This window comes from Anolis sagrei, chromosome 3 (assembly GCF_037176765.1).
Source record: "Anolis sagrei isolate rAnoSag1 chromosome 3, rAnoSag1.mat, whole genome shotgun sequence".
Classification (NCBI taxonomy): domain Eukaryota; kingdom Metazoa; phylum Chordata; class Lepidosauria; order Squamata; family Dactyloidae; genus Anolis; species Anolis sagrei.
The window spans coordinates 74769032-74784910 of record NC_090023.1 but is presented as its reverse complement, the minus strand read 5'-3'; the positions used below and the strand labels follow the sequence as shown (position 1 = coordinate 74784910).

The 15879-nt window shown below is 39.7% G+C and overlaps 1 protein-coding gene across 2 annotated transcripts in view; it reads right to left on the bottom strand.

Moving 5' to 3' along the window:
• Nucleotides 1–7765: 7765 nt before the first annotated feature.
• The window catches only part of ABCG1 (ATP binding cassette subfamily G member 1), a 62005-nt gene continuing 53891 nt past the window's right edge, over nt 7766–15879 (bottom strand). For both annotated transcript variants that reach the window (XM_060770286.2, XM_060770287.2), the window contains exons 9-15: nt 13126–13274; nt 12738–12839; nt 12172–12340; nt 11089–11189; nt 9961–10119; nt 9311–9429; nt 7766–8728 (exon numbers count right to left, since the gene is read on the bottom strand). In XM_060770286.2, coding sequence (XP_060626269.2) covers nt 8500–8728; nt 9311–9429; nt 9961–10119; nt 11089–11189; nt 12172–12340; nt 12738–12839; nt 13126–13274 — 1028 coding nt within the window. In that variant the 3' untranslated portion in view covers nt 7766–8499. The remainder of the gene's footprint in view (nt 8729–9310; nt 9430–9960; nt 10120–11088; nt 11190–12171; nt 12341–12737; nt 12840–13125; nt 13275–15879) is intronic.

Below are 15879 nucleotides of genomic sequence, written 5' to 3'. Positions count from 1 at the left end.
CCTCAACCGAGAGCCAGTATTGCACAAATGATTTCACACCAGTCTTTTTGTAATAAAACCCTGTCAGCAATACTGCCACACAACAAGTCACATACAGAAGATTGTTTCCTAAGGAAAGAAAGTACAAGAGAATAGAAGTCTGCAGAAATAAATTATTTCAAATCTCTCTTCAAGGCTGCAAGAATAAAATCATTGGGGCAAGGGGAGATTATATTATTAAAATTATTAAAATTACAGAAAAACCTGAGGAAGAAAGGGATTTGAAATGACTGTCAGCTACTGGAAGGATGCTACAAAAATGGTATTATAGAGAATGAGTTTTTTAAAAAGAGAAAATATGCTTTCAGCAGAATTTTTTTGCAAGAGGTATGTTTACTCAGAAGTAATTCCCCTGAGAAAATTTATCTTATTTACCAGTAAATGGGCACAAGATAGCATCTAGAGAGTCACATAGCATGATGACAAGGGGCCAGGCATAGCACAGCAGGCTAAACTGCTGTGCTGCAGAAAAATCCTATCGATCGAAATGTTGGTAATAGTGGGTGCTCACCGGGTCGGGGTGAGCACCCACTATTAGCCCCAGCTCACCTGCCCACCTAGCAGGTCAAAAGCAGAAATGTGAGTAGATAAAATGGGTACTGCTTTTAGCAGGGAGGTAATAAAGGTGCCCTTAAGGACAACAATCAGAGAAAGCTCCTCGGCATAGAAGATGGAGTGACAGCATCCCCCTGTGGCTGGAGTCGAGCACAGCCTCCAAGATGCCAGAAATAAGATGGGGAAAACTGCTTTTACCTCTGTTTTTGTTGTCTGTCCTTGTTAACTGTATAATTGTCATTGAATGTTTGCTGTATATGTTCTGTAAGCTCTGAGTCCCCTTTGGGGTGAGAAGGGGAGGGTATAAATACTGTAAATAAATAAGTAAATGAATGTTTTCTACAAATGTGTTTTGCAAAGATTTCACTGGAGAACTTAGTAAGATTTGGTATATGAAAAACATATATCTCTTGGGCACCTAAATAACGATTTCTTAATTTTGTTACCTTGTGGTGCTATTAGGGGGGATAAATGGATAGGAACTGCCCGCTTACTCATTACTAACTTTACATGTCAAACTCTTTTCATTTCAACAAATAATCTCTTTCGTTCATCAAGTTCATGTGCCCTGTGATCATCTCCATACTCCAATTTTTGCTGGTACCCTATCACTGAATCACTATTTTTTCATTCGCTGCAGGGAAATTATGCTCCAAGTATGTAACAACAAAAATCATAGAATCGTAGAGTTGGAAGAGACCTTGTGGGCTATCCAGTCCAACCCACTGCCAAGAAGTAGAGAAATCGCATTCAAAACACCCCTTAATCAGCCTCTAGCTGGACACTCTCATGGACCTCCCAAGGACTTCCAAAAGTCCACAATGATGCCTGTCACAGTGTGACCAGGAAAAGGAAATTGATGGGCATATTCCTCCTTCTACAGTCCCTCTCTGTTGACATGGAAATATCTGTTTTGGGCGGGCTTTCATACTAAAAAAGTAGCTTGGGAAAAGTTGCACCAGATGTATTGGAAATCTGTGCCACATATTTGTCTCCCCAGTGCAGAATGCTGCCTGCTATTTCCTACTAGATTACATCCTGACATCATCCTCTTTCCTGTAAGCAAAGTTCATGTGGATATGTTTAGAAGACTGTACAAGGTAAAATTTGGATTAAAAATTAAACTCCTTCTGATTACAAAGGAAAAGCAAAGAAATGGATCAAAACCGTTTCATTTGTTTTCTATGAAACTGTTTGAATACTAACATGCCAGAATTATTTATTTTAAAAAGTTGTCACACACCAGTGTTATAACAGACAGGTCACCTGCCTTAGCAATTATCACCACAGGCAAGTGCTTCTACCACCAATGGAAAATTGTGTGAATGGGAGCCCAAAATAACTGTGAATTTGTCACACATAAAAAAATATCTTAAAAGAAAGAACAGATCTCCAGTGTGTCGAAGGCTTTCATGGCCGGAATCACTGGGTTGTTGTAGGTATTTCGGGCTGTATGGCCATGTTCTAGAAGCATTCTCTCCTGACATTTCGCCTGCATCTATGGCAGGCATCTTCAGAGCTTGTGAGGTCTCTTAAACAGACCTCACAACCTCTGGGGATGCCTGCCACAGATGCAGGCAAAATGTCAGGAGAGAATGCTTCTAGAACATGGCCATACAGCCCGAAAAACCTACAAGAACCCAGATCATAGAATAATAGAATCAAAGAGTTGGAAGAGACCTCATGGGCCATCCAGTCCAATCCCCTGCCAAGAAGCAGGAATATTGCATTCAAATCACCCCTGACAGATGGCCATCCAGATCCCCAGTGCATTACAAACCATAGTTTCATTTAGAAGATTCTATATGATTTTTCAATGTTTACTGTTCTGATGGGGTAGAAGCATGTATGTAAACAGATTTATTCCAACAAATTTATTCCAATATGTAATTAGTCAATTTTCAAAGACACCAGTCATATGATATCATGGCACTATGCATAATAAATAATGAAAAAGCTCCATAAAGCACACATAATATTATAGTTGCCAGTTTAATCTAAAGCCTGGAGTCCAAACTGTCCATGCTAAACTTTATTTTAAAAGAGCAGTTAAAACAGAATTGAATATTTCCTATAAATATGGGGCAGAACCTTCATAAAAGAGTTGGCTAACAGTATCTTTCTTAAAAGCAACTATAAACATAAAATGACTGTTCAGAAAGGGCAATTTTCCCAAGCTTTCCCAGAAGATGGAAAAATGACTTTGTGGAGCACACTCCCAGAATTTCTCGTGTACCACTGACTTTGTGCTCAATGGAAGTTTGGATACACAAAGAGGCTGGATTAGGGTCTCATACTTGTTGTATTAAAGGAATATATTATTTGGTAAAAGGCATTTTTGACAGGAAACAAGCCCATCAAGAAATATATTATGGAGTAGAGGTGGAAGATAAGTATTACAAAACTAGCTTTGTCAGAAAAGTGCAACAACAATTTCAAAATAATGAAGATATCAAGTGGTCATAGCATAGGTCATCTGGAAAATCATCAGGTTAGCTCTTCCTAACCAGTCAATTTATTTATTTTGTGTCAACAGCATTGCATAAATAAGTATAAAACTGATAAAATAGAGGGAGCACAAGTGGCTAAATAGTTTTAGACCCAAAACAGGCAACAGCAGCTTTAAACAGTTCTTCCTCTGTGCATGTGCACCAGTCAATAAAAGAGTTACTTCCTTTTCAACAAATTGATGACACCTTGTTGAGTGACAGCTCAGAATGATCCTAATGGCAATGTCTTATAATTATATAAGGGCCATTGCCTTGGGCAGGCAGACAGATCCCAGTTTTTGGTGTGGGTGAATTAAATAACTTTAAAAGAATAAAGGCTCTAATTTATTATTATCTCTATTTGGGGAGAAAACTTTTTAAAATATTGTACCAGTGAGCTGGACATTAATGACTGATTTCTCTTTCTACACACTTGTTAATGGTTGCTAGAATAACAGCTGCAGACCAGAAAAATAATTATGGTGGGCTAGGGTCATACACATTTCAATAGATATACAGATCTTTTCAGTTTGTTTCTGGAGGGAAAATAAAAGGTGGCATTTGACCCTGATGTCTAAAATCTTGATATGTGAAATCTTGAAAAGATCCCATTCCGCTGACATCATTAAAATAACAGTTTTCTCTCTTTGAAAACACCACTCATAAGGAATGATTGGAAGAAACCATTGTAAATGTGATGCTGGTCTTGGCCTATAAAATCCTATATGGTTCCGGCCCAGCTTACTTGTCCGAACGTATCTCCCTTTACGTTCCACCCCATAGTTTAAGATTGTCCGGGGAGGCCCTGCTCTTAGCCCCACCAGCTTCACAAAGGCGTTTGGTGGGGACAAAGGACAGGGCCTTCTCGGTGGTGACTCCCTGGCTGTGGAACTCGCTCCCCAGCAAGATTAGGTTGCCATCACCCCTCCTTTCATTTAGGAAGAAATTGAAATCTTGGTTTGGGACCAGGCCTTTGGACAGCAGGCATGAAAGCCCCTTGGATGTGGAATTGGACTTGGTGCAACTATTGGCTTGATAATAATGTTTTAGATTGTTTTTGATTTACTGTTTTTACTGTAAAATTAAACTCTATTATATTTATTTTATCTGTTTTTTTACGTTTCGGCATCGAATTGCTGCCAGTGTAAGCCGCTCAGGGGTTGAGAAGGGTGGGGTAGAAATGTTAGAAATAAATAAAAAATAAAAAAATAAATGAGATAACAGCAATGAATATATACCAGGCATGGCCAAAGTTTACCCATGCCTGATATATACAGTACACACACACACACAACCTACAGTAGAAGCAACAAATATTATGTTATTTCTATAATATGTTGTGCAACTTTGTGCAACAGTTCCACATCCACTTTACACATCCACCCTTGCTGGTTTCCCTCCAACAACAATGCATGCCATAAGAAACATGGAAGGTTGCCTTTGCTAGGCAATATTAAAGCCACTGGAGAAAAATAGTCCTTTTCTTATTCTTCTTAAATATCCTTCTTATATTGGCCGTTTTCTCTATTTACTCACATACTCAAAAGGCAGGCAATAAATGACTTTTCATTAACAGACTTATTAAAGGTAATACTATTAAAAGGTAATCCTATTAACATTCCCGAAAAAAAAGTAAAACCTGGCTCTTTGAACAAGCCTTTGGAAGCGAAGCATAATGGATGAATATGGAACCCAGGAAAGAATGAACATGGAACGGCTTAGACAATATTTTTGGAAAACGAGCTAATAGGAAGTTACTGGTGATTCTATGTTTTACATGGTTTTTATAATGTGCGTTAAATGTTTTTAATTGTATTGTCGAAGGCTTTCATGACTGGAATCACTGGGTGTTGTAGGTTTTTTGGGTTATATGACCATATTCTAGAAGCATTCTCTCCTGACGTTTCACCTGCATCTATGGCAAGCATCCTCACAACCTCTGAGGATGCTTGCCATAGATGCAGGCGAAACATCAGGAGAGAATGCTTCTAGAACATGGCCATATAGCCCAAAATACCTACAACAACCCAGTTTTTAATTGTGTTTTATGACTATTGTGGCATCGAATTGTGCTGGTTGTAAGCCACCTTGAGTCGCGTCCGGGCTGAGAAAGGCGGCATAGAAATGCCGTAAATAAATAAATAGTCTCTTGTACTTATGTTATTGACATAGATGGTGAAGTATGAATAGGTATTTTTGTCAGGATTGTCAGCAAAATAATGTATTACTTATTTATTTATGCTATTTCTATCCTGCCTTTCTCGAACATGAAGGTGACTCAAAATTCTACAATAGAGTCCTAGGACAAGGCTCTGTCAATATCCTCAAAGGGTCTCAAGTCAGAAAGCATTGTGGCGATGTGTACGGATGCAGAACTAAGGATTTGAAACACACCAAAGATTACAGTACCTGAGGCTATGCCATTCACATAAGAAATGGTACCAAGCTGATTGACAAACAGGCAAATATAGGCACAAGTGACTGTATAATAAATCTAAGTTGAGCTTATACATTCCTAAAACAGGTCAAGAGGAAGGGGAAAGTTAGCTGATTTTATTTTGCCTCTCTTAATACTATCAAATTCCAAGTGGAAGGTTATGCATGGCATTTTCTCTCCTTGTGGGACCACAGATTTTCTGAATGTAAGCATCAGGTATCACATACTAAAAAACCAGCTTCTACATTCATTCTCGGGATTCCACACCATCCCAATGATAGAAATGAAGGAAATTTAGCAGCGGTAGCTGTTGAATAATGTGTCATATTCCTTCTTTAATTAGGTGCTACAAAGGAAGTTCCACGTATAATTATTCTCAAAATTAATGGACATAAACTCCCATAACCTCTTATACCACAATTCAATTGTTCTAAGTAGGTTTAGCCCTTTGCCTCTTTATGGCAGCGCAATACTATATATGAAAGATGGGATCTTTGATTAATCATGGCCAGAATCACTGAGTTGCTGTGCATTTTCCAGGCTGTATGGCCATGTTCCAGAAGCATTCTCTCCCGATGTTTCCCCCACATCAATGGTAGGCATCCTCAGAGTTAAGGAGACGCTGGTGGCACAATGGATTAAACCCTTGTGCTGGCAGGACTGATGACTGAAAGGTTGGCAGTTCGAATCTGAGGAGCGGGGAGAGCTCCTGTCTGTCAGCACCAGCTTCCCATGCGGGGACATGAGAGAAGCCTCCCACAGGATGGTAAAACATCAAGATATCCCCTGGGCAACGTCCTTGCAGATGGTCAATTCTCTCACACCAGAAGCGACTTGCAATTTCTCAAGTCGCTCCTGACAGGAAAAAAATTCTCAGAGGATGTTAGGTCTGTTGGAAACTAGGCAAGTGAGGTTTCTATATCTGTGGGAGAAAGGACTTTTGGCTGCTTGAGGCAAGGGTGAATGTTGCAATTGGCCACCTTGATTAGCATTGAATGGCCTTGCAGCTTCAAAGTCTGGTTGCTTCCTGCCCGGGGGAATCCTTTGTTGGGAGGTATTAGCTGCCCCTGATTGTTTCATGTTGGAAATTCCTCTAACACATCACAACAAATGAATCCCCCAGGCAGGAATCAGCCAGGCTTTGAAGCTGCAAGACCATTCAATGCTAATTAAGGTGGTCAATTGCAATATTCACCCTTGTCTCAAGTAGACAAGTGTTCTTTCTTCCACCCTGGACACTCCACAGATATATAAAACTCACTTGCCTAGTTTCCAACAGACCTCACAACCTCTGAGGATGCCTGCCATAGATGAAGGTGAAACGTCAGGAGAGAATGCTTCTGGAGCATGACCATACAGCTCGGGAAACTCATAGCAACCTAATGATGCCTCTTGTTAGATTGCACACAAAATAGGGTTTCTCGGAATCCCCCACATCGTATTCCATTTTTTTCACTTAAATATTTAATCCAATGAATCGGCAGCTGTGTCAATGTTGCTGTTGATCTGAAAGAAACCTTATCTGAATCAGAAGTGAAGCCAACATACTGAATCTTGCAACTTCTTTTTTACATTAGCTTTATAGATCAATATCTCAGCTAGAGTGCTAAGGACAGCCACAATGGCAAAACAAAATATCTTTTGATTTGCTGAAATGAGGATAGTCGCATTATATCCCTTTAGGATCAGTTTTACAAAGTGTGCTTTAACTTGGATGGCAAACAAGATATTCGCAGGGTGACAAAAATATTAAATGACTTCGACCAATTCATTACAATCTGGCACAGAGAAAGGCAGATGAATGTACCTTCATTTTAATGGGCCAGATAGTTTACCGTTGGATTGTGCTGGCAATGTAGCAAATGTTGTTTTGACAAATGTCTGTTAAGAAAACTGGTAGAAACAGAAATAATAGGCTCCAGCATTTATGGGATATAGCAACTTAGCTAAAACTTAGAGGACTGTATATTAAAATGATTACATTGTTTTCTACAGTGATGTAATCCTTCCACAAGATTGACCCACAGACTGTCTTCCATGTTCTGTATTATCAAAATGGTTTAAAACAGTCAAACAGACTTTGAGATCCATTTTTACTTTGTTTTTTGTCATTTCAAACAACCATCACTGGAATTCCCAGTTTCTGTATTAATGGGTGGTAGTTAATATGGACAAAGAATATTTCCAAGACCACACAAAATCTGGATTGAATGGCAGAATTCAAATCATGACTATCTTGTAGATATATCGTTTACACTTATTTTTTATTTTGTGCCTTCAAGTCACTTCTGAAATGGCAACCCTACATTCTTCTATAGCATCCACTTTCATTCTAATATTACAATTTGAGGGGCATGAGACCAGCTCATGAGTACAAAGCACCATAACTCAGCATGTAAAGGAGAACAGCAAATATCATATTACTTGTATGTCCCAAATCCCCCAAATATATCAATTCACTTGAACGAGACAATCTTACAGCTTGAGGAACCGGAAGGCTTCGGTTTTCATATGGTATTTCTTGTGGGGAAAAGCTTGCAGAAATGCAGGAAACTTGCAAAGATGAGGTCTAGATGAGACAGGAAGAGTTGACCCTACATTCCATCACATTTCCATGTCTTTAGTCAATGAAACATAGACAAAAGATCTCTAGTCGCTTTTTGCCTTGCTGTTAGCACAACGGCAATCTTACAAGAATCCGTTTCCATAAGAGAAAGTTTCTGTGGTTGATCCCAGTATTATTTAAATGTGAATCTGCATTCCATTCTCTTTCTCAAATAAAGCTAGAAAATATAATACAAGTATGACCAAATCCAACCAAAATTGTTACTGTACCTATGCACCTGCTAATCCAACATGACATGGTTTTCTAGCAACTAGATCACAATATCATTTGCAGCTGGGCACTGGAGACTTGTCTGTCACAATCAGACAAATAAAAACAGTCCATATCTGCATGCCGTTGCATTTGCATTATCTTTACCTTTCTGCTCGAATTTTATATCTGAGAACAAAGTAGGCAATGAGGCGTAAGGAGATAAAGAAAATTCCAAGTACTATAAAATCCAAATATAGTTTCGCATTTTCGACATCCAGCTCTTTGAGGATGGCTTCTGATTTTTGGAAATGGCAAGTCTCATCCTTGTCACAATGAAGATCCTCTCGATCCAAACCATAGATTGAAAGAATGACACCCTCAAATCCATACCTAATGGGAAGAAGGGTTTGCATGATCAATGAAGATTGAAGAGCATATATACAAAAAAATACAAGTATCTTAAGTGAAAGTAAATGAATAAATTAGTTTTTTAGGCAAGAGAGTTGCATGCTGCAAGGACACTTAGCATAATGCGAAGTTCCTTTTTTTATAAAAATGCATTTTAACTGTACCCTCAACTAGCTTCTGACATGATAAACAAATAAATAGGCTCATGGAGGAAGGTGCCATTTGTGCCCTTCCAGCTCCTGTGGGCTGCACCAACACAAGACTAAATTTGAGGAAATGCATGCATATCTACAAATTGGAAACATTACTATTGACCACCTCTATAGCACATCAACATCTCTGTCAGATAGAAGATTAAAATAAGCCATGATAATGTCGCTCTAGGAATGTATGCTGAGCTCATTTTTGTTTTAGAGATCTTTGATCCTAGCCCAACAGATCACCTGTTTGATCAAACTATATTAGGCATATGTGGTTCATGTAAAGTCAAACTAAAAATACCTAGGTGCAAAATGCTAACATGTAAAACAATCCATAGAGACCATGGCCATCCTTCAAATTTACCTGACATAAGAGATGTAGGACATCCATTGAAGGTATGCTGGGATGGTATCAAAGCTCACAAAGAATCCTGAGAAGAGTAGAACTGGGATGGCTGTGACAGGACCTACAAATGTTGCCACCTTTTTTTAAAAAAAGGGAAGGAAAGATGAAAAAAGAGCAAAACCTGATTTTTTTGTCAGAACTATCATTTTTGAATAATTTTTCAGAGCCAACTACAGTTGTTTTTTACAGCGCCCAACATGATGAAACATGTCAAGTAGGGGCAGTGCAAGCCAAACCATGTTGGCTAGGGAATTCTGAAGCTGAGGCAGAAAAAGAAACGCTACACCTACATGTTTCATGTGGGCCAGTACCACCTGCAACATGTAGGACCAGTCAGCTCTGTGCTGTCGTGCCATGCTGGAGAGAAGGTAGCCTCAGCCACAACAGTAATAGTATTCCTGCTCTTACTTGAGGAAAAGGAGGTTACAGCCACTCTATTGATAGCCACTTCTCTAAATAATGGCTGGCTCTGAGGACACCTCAGAGACGAGGCATTTTGGGAGGATAACCTATGCTAGATTTGACATCTAAGGTGGCTATTTCAGGTTCATGAACCTAAGTTACCATTTCCAAAGGGAACAGAAATGCATAAAATCAAGAGCAAAAACCTGGAGAGAGGTGGATGCTGCCCCAATGAGAAGTCCCAATGACTGAGCTACAAGTGAGGTCATTGTCCCCAGTGCTGCAAACAAGACAAAGCGTAATGCATCGGAGGGCTGTGCTGTCATCCAGTATACAATACTGCAGTATGCTACAGGAAACATGACCTACAAGAGAGAAATAAGTTTTGATTGACAGGATGTTATATACCTCAAAACTGAAATGTTACATTGTGTCTCTGAGTTTTAATGGTGAAAAGGTTGTAAATATCAGTTGGGATCTTAGTTGGATGTCATCTTTTCTTCTTACAGTGCCCATACTTTCTAGGAAGTTCTGGTAGTTGTCCAAAATTAACTCTTTCAAATTCAAGCACACCCTACTGAATGTATTTAGGAGATGCCAATGAAGTGGGGCTGTATCTGTTCCTGGTGAACCGAGTTTTCTGGAATTCTGCTTTGGTCAAGCCTCCCATGGAAAACTCTAAGAAGGATACTGAAACATTGAGATGTGACCAGGATAGTAAAAGGTCTTCAAATCAAGTCATAGGTATATTAAGACTGATAAATGACATGTGAAAAGGTGTCTGTAGAAGGCAAAGCAAGTTTCCTGCTGCTTCAGAGACTAGAATGAAAATGAATGGATTCAAATTGCAAGATGTAAAATCCACCTAAACTTTAGGAAGAACTTGTTTACTATAAGAGCAGTTCAAGAATGAGATAGACTCCCTCAGAGGGCAAAGGATTCTCATTCATAGAGGTCTTTCAACCTCTATAGAGATTGGAGAGCATCTGTAGGGAGTGCTTCAGTTGCACATGGCAGGGGGTGGCCATGTCCTTTCAATTTTAAGTTCCTATGACATATCTGATCCTTTCTCATTTGTGTCCTGGAAACAAATCAGTTTATTTGCTGGTGGCCATTAGGAGATCAAGGAAGTTTTTTATTTATTACTGTTACAATTTCTCTACATGTACTGGGGATAAGCAGCAATACTCTATTTAAGGCCCTGTATGTGGCTTTTATTTGGGGAAATAACAGCCTGAAGGAATTGAATCCACCACAGTATTACATATTACATCAGAAAATGCATATCTACCATGTTCTACAACCTACAGTATAAAATGCAGACTGATAGTTACCTGAAAAGGAACATCAGCCATGGTTTTAGCCAGGTAATATGCCTTCAGACTGTACCAGTAATTGAGATGCTCTCTAAGAAATACACCCATCTCGAGTGGAACTGTGTTGAACAGCAAGAAGATAAAATATATTTAAACAGAGTCAGAATTATTGCTATTATTGATTATATTACTTTGCAAATGACAGATGGGAGTAAGAGAAATGTTGACCTTTGGATTTGATTGGTAGAAGGGTACACTTAGAGAATGTATTCCCTGGGTTCTGTTTATTATGTGGAAAAAGACCCAGGTTTAGGTCTGTCCAGTGGAGACTGCTATGTGCATGATATGTACACAGATTTCTCTACTCAGTTACTTATTAAGTATGGCAACTTTCTTTCTTCCTAAAGTTGCTTGACATGGAAGCATGGTAGACTGCTGTCCAGTCTGGGCACTTGAAGATCTTTCCGCTTTTACTGAAGCATCTTTTGAGTTTGCCTCACAATATCTTTAGGAAGTTTGCTTCTTCCCTGTACCAATCCTATGCTTGCTTTGCTGCATCCAGCTATAGTGTCACCCACTGTAAATGATGCTATGTTTATGTACTATTGTAGCTTATGTTTTTTCTTAATATGCATATGAATATATGAATGAGAACATTCTGTTATAGGCCAAGCTTAGGAAAAAGATCTCATTTGACAAAGATATATTACAGGATTCTTAAAGTTGTAGTACCAGAAGTTAAGTTTACAATCTCACATAAAACAGAATTCTAGAAGTTGCTTGCCATAAAGGTATGTTTCGAAAGGTCTCATGATACATCCTCTAGAACTAAATGGATATCCTGTCAGTCTATTGCAAATGAGAATAGAAAAATGGAATTACAGATCATGGAAAGATTATAACGTTTGGGTTATAATGATTTTTGTTTCCTGGCTTTAGACACTATTCTACTGGTGAAACTTGAAGTCTATTGCAGTCACTGGCAGAATTCTCACATATTTTAACAGCATCAAACACTATGAGTTAGTTATCTTCCAAAAATGTTGGTGTCACTTAAAACACCTTCCCCATCAATTGCTGAATAGCACCATCATTACTCACATGTAAGGACTGTTGGCATGAGAGCAGCAAACATAAGAAACAGCATGGAGAAGAAGAGGAAGCCAGAATTGCTGAGGACCTTCTTAGCTTCATTTCCAATCCCCAGATACAACAGTCCTATGAGAAGTCCAATTCCAATGTGTGACGTGATCCGTAGATGTGTGAGGACCTGGGAGAAATGCAAGACAATGTTTGTGTTGTGCCATGTATTTATTTGGTGGTAGCATAAATACAGCATATCCATATTGTATAACAAACATTATAATAGTAGATAAATAAATATACACTATTTATAAATGGAAGTCATGGTTCTGTACCTGCAAGGTAGTTAATAACAAGATATTTTGGATACTTCTTATTCATAGGTTGAAACCAATTTGATGGTGAACAACAACATTTTCTAACATCCAAATGTCATTTTGCTATATATGCTGAAAGGAAATTGAAAGGATCCAACAGATTTTTTCCCTCTATCTTAGACACATAATTTGGATGAGATGGCTTTGTGTTCTGGAAGCCATCACATGTCAAGCCGTTGTCTTTTAAAGTATTAAAACAAAACTTACTGAATCTCTCATGATGGTAAGAAATGTTCTTTTAAATAGAATGCAAAACTGTGTAAGGCAGCTGGCTGAGAAGCTATGACAGCCCTCTGTGGATGAAGAATCCTGACAGAAAATGACAAAAAAGAAATATGGAATTAAAATGCCACATTGTCTTTTGCTCTTCAAATTACAGTAGAAGTATCTTTGAATGCAAAGTGGAGTTTGCATTTCTGAGGATTGTATCCATGTTCCAGTTGAGTCACAGATTCACGGCATAGCACCTCCACAACTTATTGTATTAATGATATTTCCACATAGTCTATATCTAAGTTTTAGATATTTAGCTTAAGTAATTTAGCTTAAGTAACAAGACAGTATCTCATTCAATGAAAGCTCTCATCTGAACTACCTCCTCAGATGGTCTGTGCCATAAGAAAGGGTTAAGTTCACTTTCTGCTCCAGAATCTCTCTTGTAGTCTGTATCACATTTTCGCTCTTGCACCGCTCTTACAAGCCGACTGTTTTGGTCTCCATACTCCCCAGAAGCTACCTCCATCACTAAAAGAAAAGAAAGAAAACTATTTAGCCCATCACCACATGAATGTGGACAAAGCATAGGCAGACAACATTATTCTCAACCTTAATTTTGACTATGGGTTAGTTACATTTATATCCCACCTTTCCGTCAATGATTTCAAAATGACATACATCTATTTCCTAATTTCCACTATAATCCAACAAAAACTTGTGAAGTGTGTCAGGATGACAGAGGGAGAGGAATTAGCTCAAGGATTACCCAACGAATTGCATAGATGAGAGCCAACTTGAACTTGGAGTAGTAATGCTTACATGTCTCAGTCTACCATTTAGGCCACCACACTACACACAAGCATCTCTACATTTGTTGTCGTCATGTGTCTTCCAGTTGTTTCTGGCTCACAGCAACCCTAAAGTGAACAGATCATGGCCTTTTCTTGGCAAGATTTGTTCAGAGGGCATTTGCCTTTGGTTTGATGCTGAGAGAGTGTGGCTATCTGCACATATGCTATTTGTAGATTAGTCTGCCCATTCTCTAACTCAGGGGTCCCCAAACTACGGCCCGCGGGCCACTTCCGGCCCGCCAAGGGCCCTGATCCGGCCCGCGGAGGAGGAGCGCCCCCCCCACACACAGTGCCCCTCCTTGGCTGGCTCACGCTATCCGTCAGGCCCGATGGACAGCCTGAGCCAGCCAAGGGAGGCTGCTCCGCATGGTCTACTCGCGCGTAAAGCACCTCGCGAGGTGCTTTACTCGCAAGTAAGCCGCGCGGGCCTGCTCCTCCCTTGGCAGGCTCGCGCTGTCCATCGGGCCTGAGCCAGCCAAGGGAGCCTGAGCCAGCCAAGGGAGGCTGCACCGCATGGTCTACTTGCGCGTAAAGCACCTCGCGAGGTGCTTTACACGCAAGTAGACCACGCGGAGCAGCCTCCCTTACTCGCAAGTAGGCCACGTGGGCCTGCTCCTCCCTTGGCAGGCTCACGTTGTCCATCGGGCCTGATGGACAGCCTGAGCCAGCCAAAGGAGGCTGCTCCGCGTGGTCTACTTGCGCGTAAAGCACCTCGCGAGGTGCTTTACTCGCAAGTAAGCCGCGCGGGCCTGCTCCTCCCTTGGCAGGCTCACGCTGTCCAAGGGAGGCTGCCCTGGTGCTCCATGAAGTCATGCTGGCCACATGACCTTGGAGGTGTCTACGGACAACGCTGGCTCTTCGACTTAGAAATCCAGATGAGCACCACACCCCAGAGTCAGACATGACTGGACTTCATGTCAGAGGGAAACCTTTAACCAGGAAAATCTTGGAAGATCCAGGGTGGGAGAAAGAACTCTTGTCTGTTGGAGGTAGGTATGAATGTTTCAATTGGCCACCTTGATTGCCATTTCATAGCCTGACAGTTTTTAGGGAGAATCCTTTGTTGAGAGGTGATTAGCTGGCCCTGATTGTTTCTTGTCTGGAGTTCCCCTGTGTTTGAGTGTTGTTATTTATTTACAGTTATAATTTTAAATTTTGTTCAGACTAGAAATAGGAAGATTTCCCATTCTCTGCTCCTGGAATTACTGCCTCAAGAGGGCTAGAAAGAACCCCTTCTAAGGGCCCTTCTACACAGCAAAATAAGATATCTGCAATGTGCATAGGAATTTTTTAATTGATTTCTTTAAAAAAACTATAGTCCGGCCCTCGATCGGTCTGAGGGACAGTAAACTGGCCCCCGGTTTAAAAAGTTTGAGGACCCCTGCTCTAACTTGTAGCATTCACTACTTTTTATGGGGTATTTTATTTATTATAATTGATTTGGGCTTTTATCTTTTGCAAGTGACCATTTGTAAGTATTATCTTGTGTGAAATTGTTATTCTTTTATTGTAATTATTGATGTATTTTGTTCTGTGTCTTATGTGTTTTATGGCACTATTGTGTGCTGTTTGTGAGCCACCCCAAGTCCCTCCAGGGAGATGGTGGCAGGATATAAATAAAGATTATTATTATTATTATTATTATTATTATTATTATTATTATTATTATTTCCAAGGTCACCCGATGGGAAACCATGGCCAAACATGGAATTGAACCTATGACTCCAGAATCATAGCCTCAATGCTCAAACCACTACACCTTGCTGGTCCTCCCAGAAGGAAAGCATGTATTAACCATATTGCCAAAATTCAAAAAGATAGCTGAAATTATCTCAGCTCTTAACGCATTTAAGGAAATGCACTCTAAATTACAAGTGCCACAGAGTTCATGTCATTATGTTTGAGATCTTTATCCCACTGACATTTGGAAGAGGAGAAATTGTATTCTACATTGTGAAATTACTTCCAAAAGTGCAATATTTTGAACACATTCTATCCACAGCAGTCTAAGAAATGGGATGACAGATATTATCTATTTTAAAAGAGCAAATCTGTAATGTGATCTGGAGGTGGCGCTTCAGTTGCACAAATGCTCATTTCAAGAAATGTTTATTAACAAAGTACGAAGGCACATTACAGTTTTATTCCACTAGAGGGTAATGGCTACCAAGAAAAAGGAATTATACTTATTTCGTTGCTGACACATAAAGACTTTTTATACAAAGATTAAGGCCCCATCTACACTGCAGTATAATGCAATTTGAAACTGCATTATATGGTCA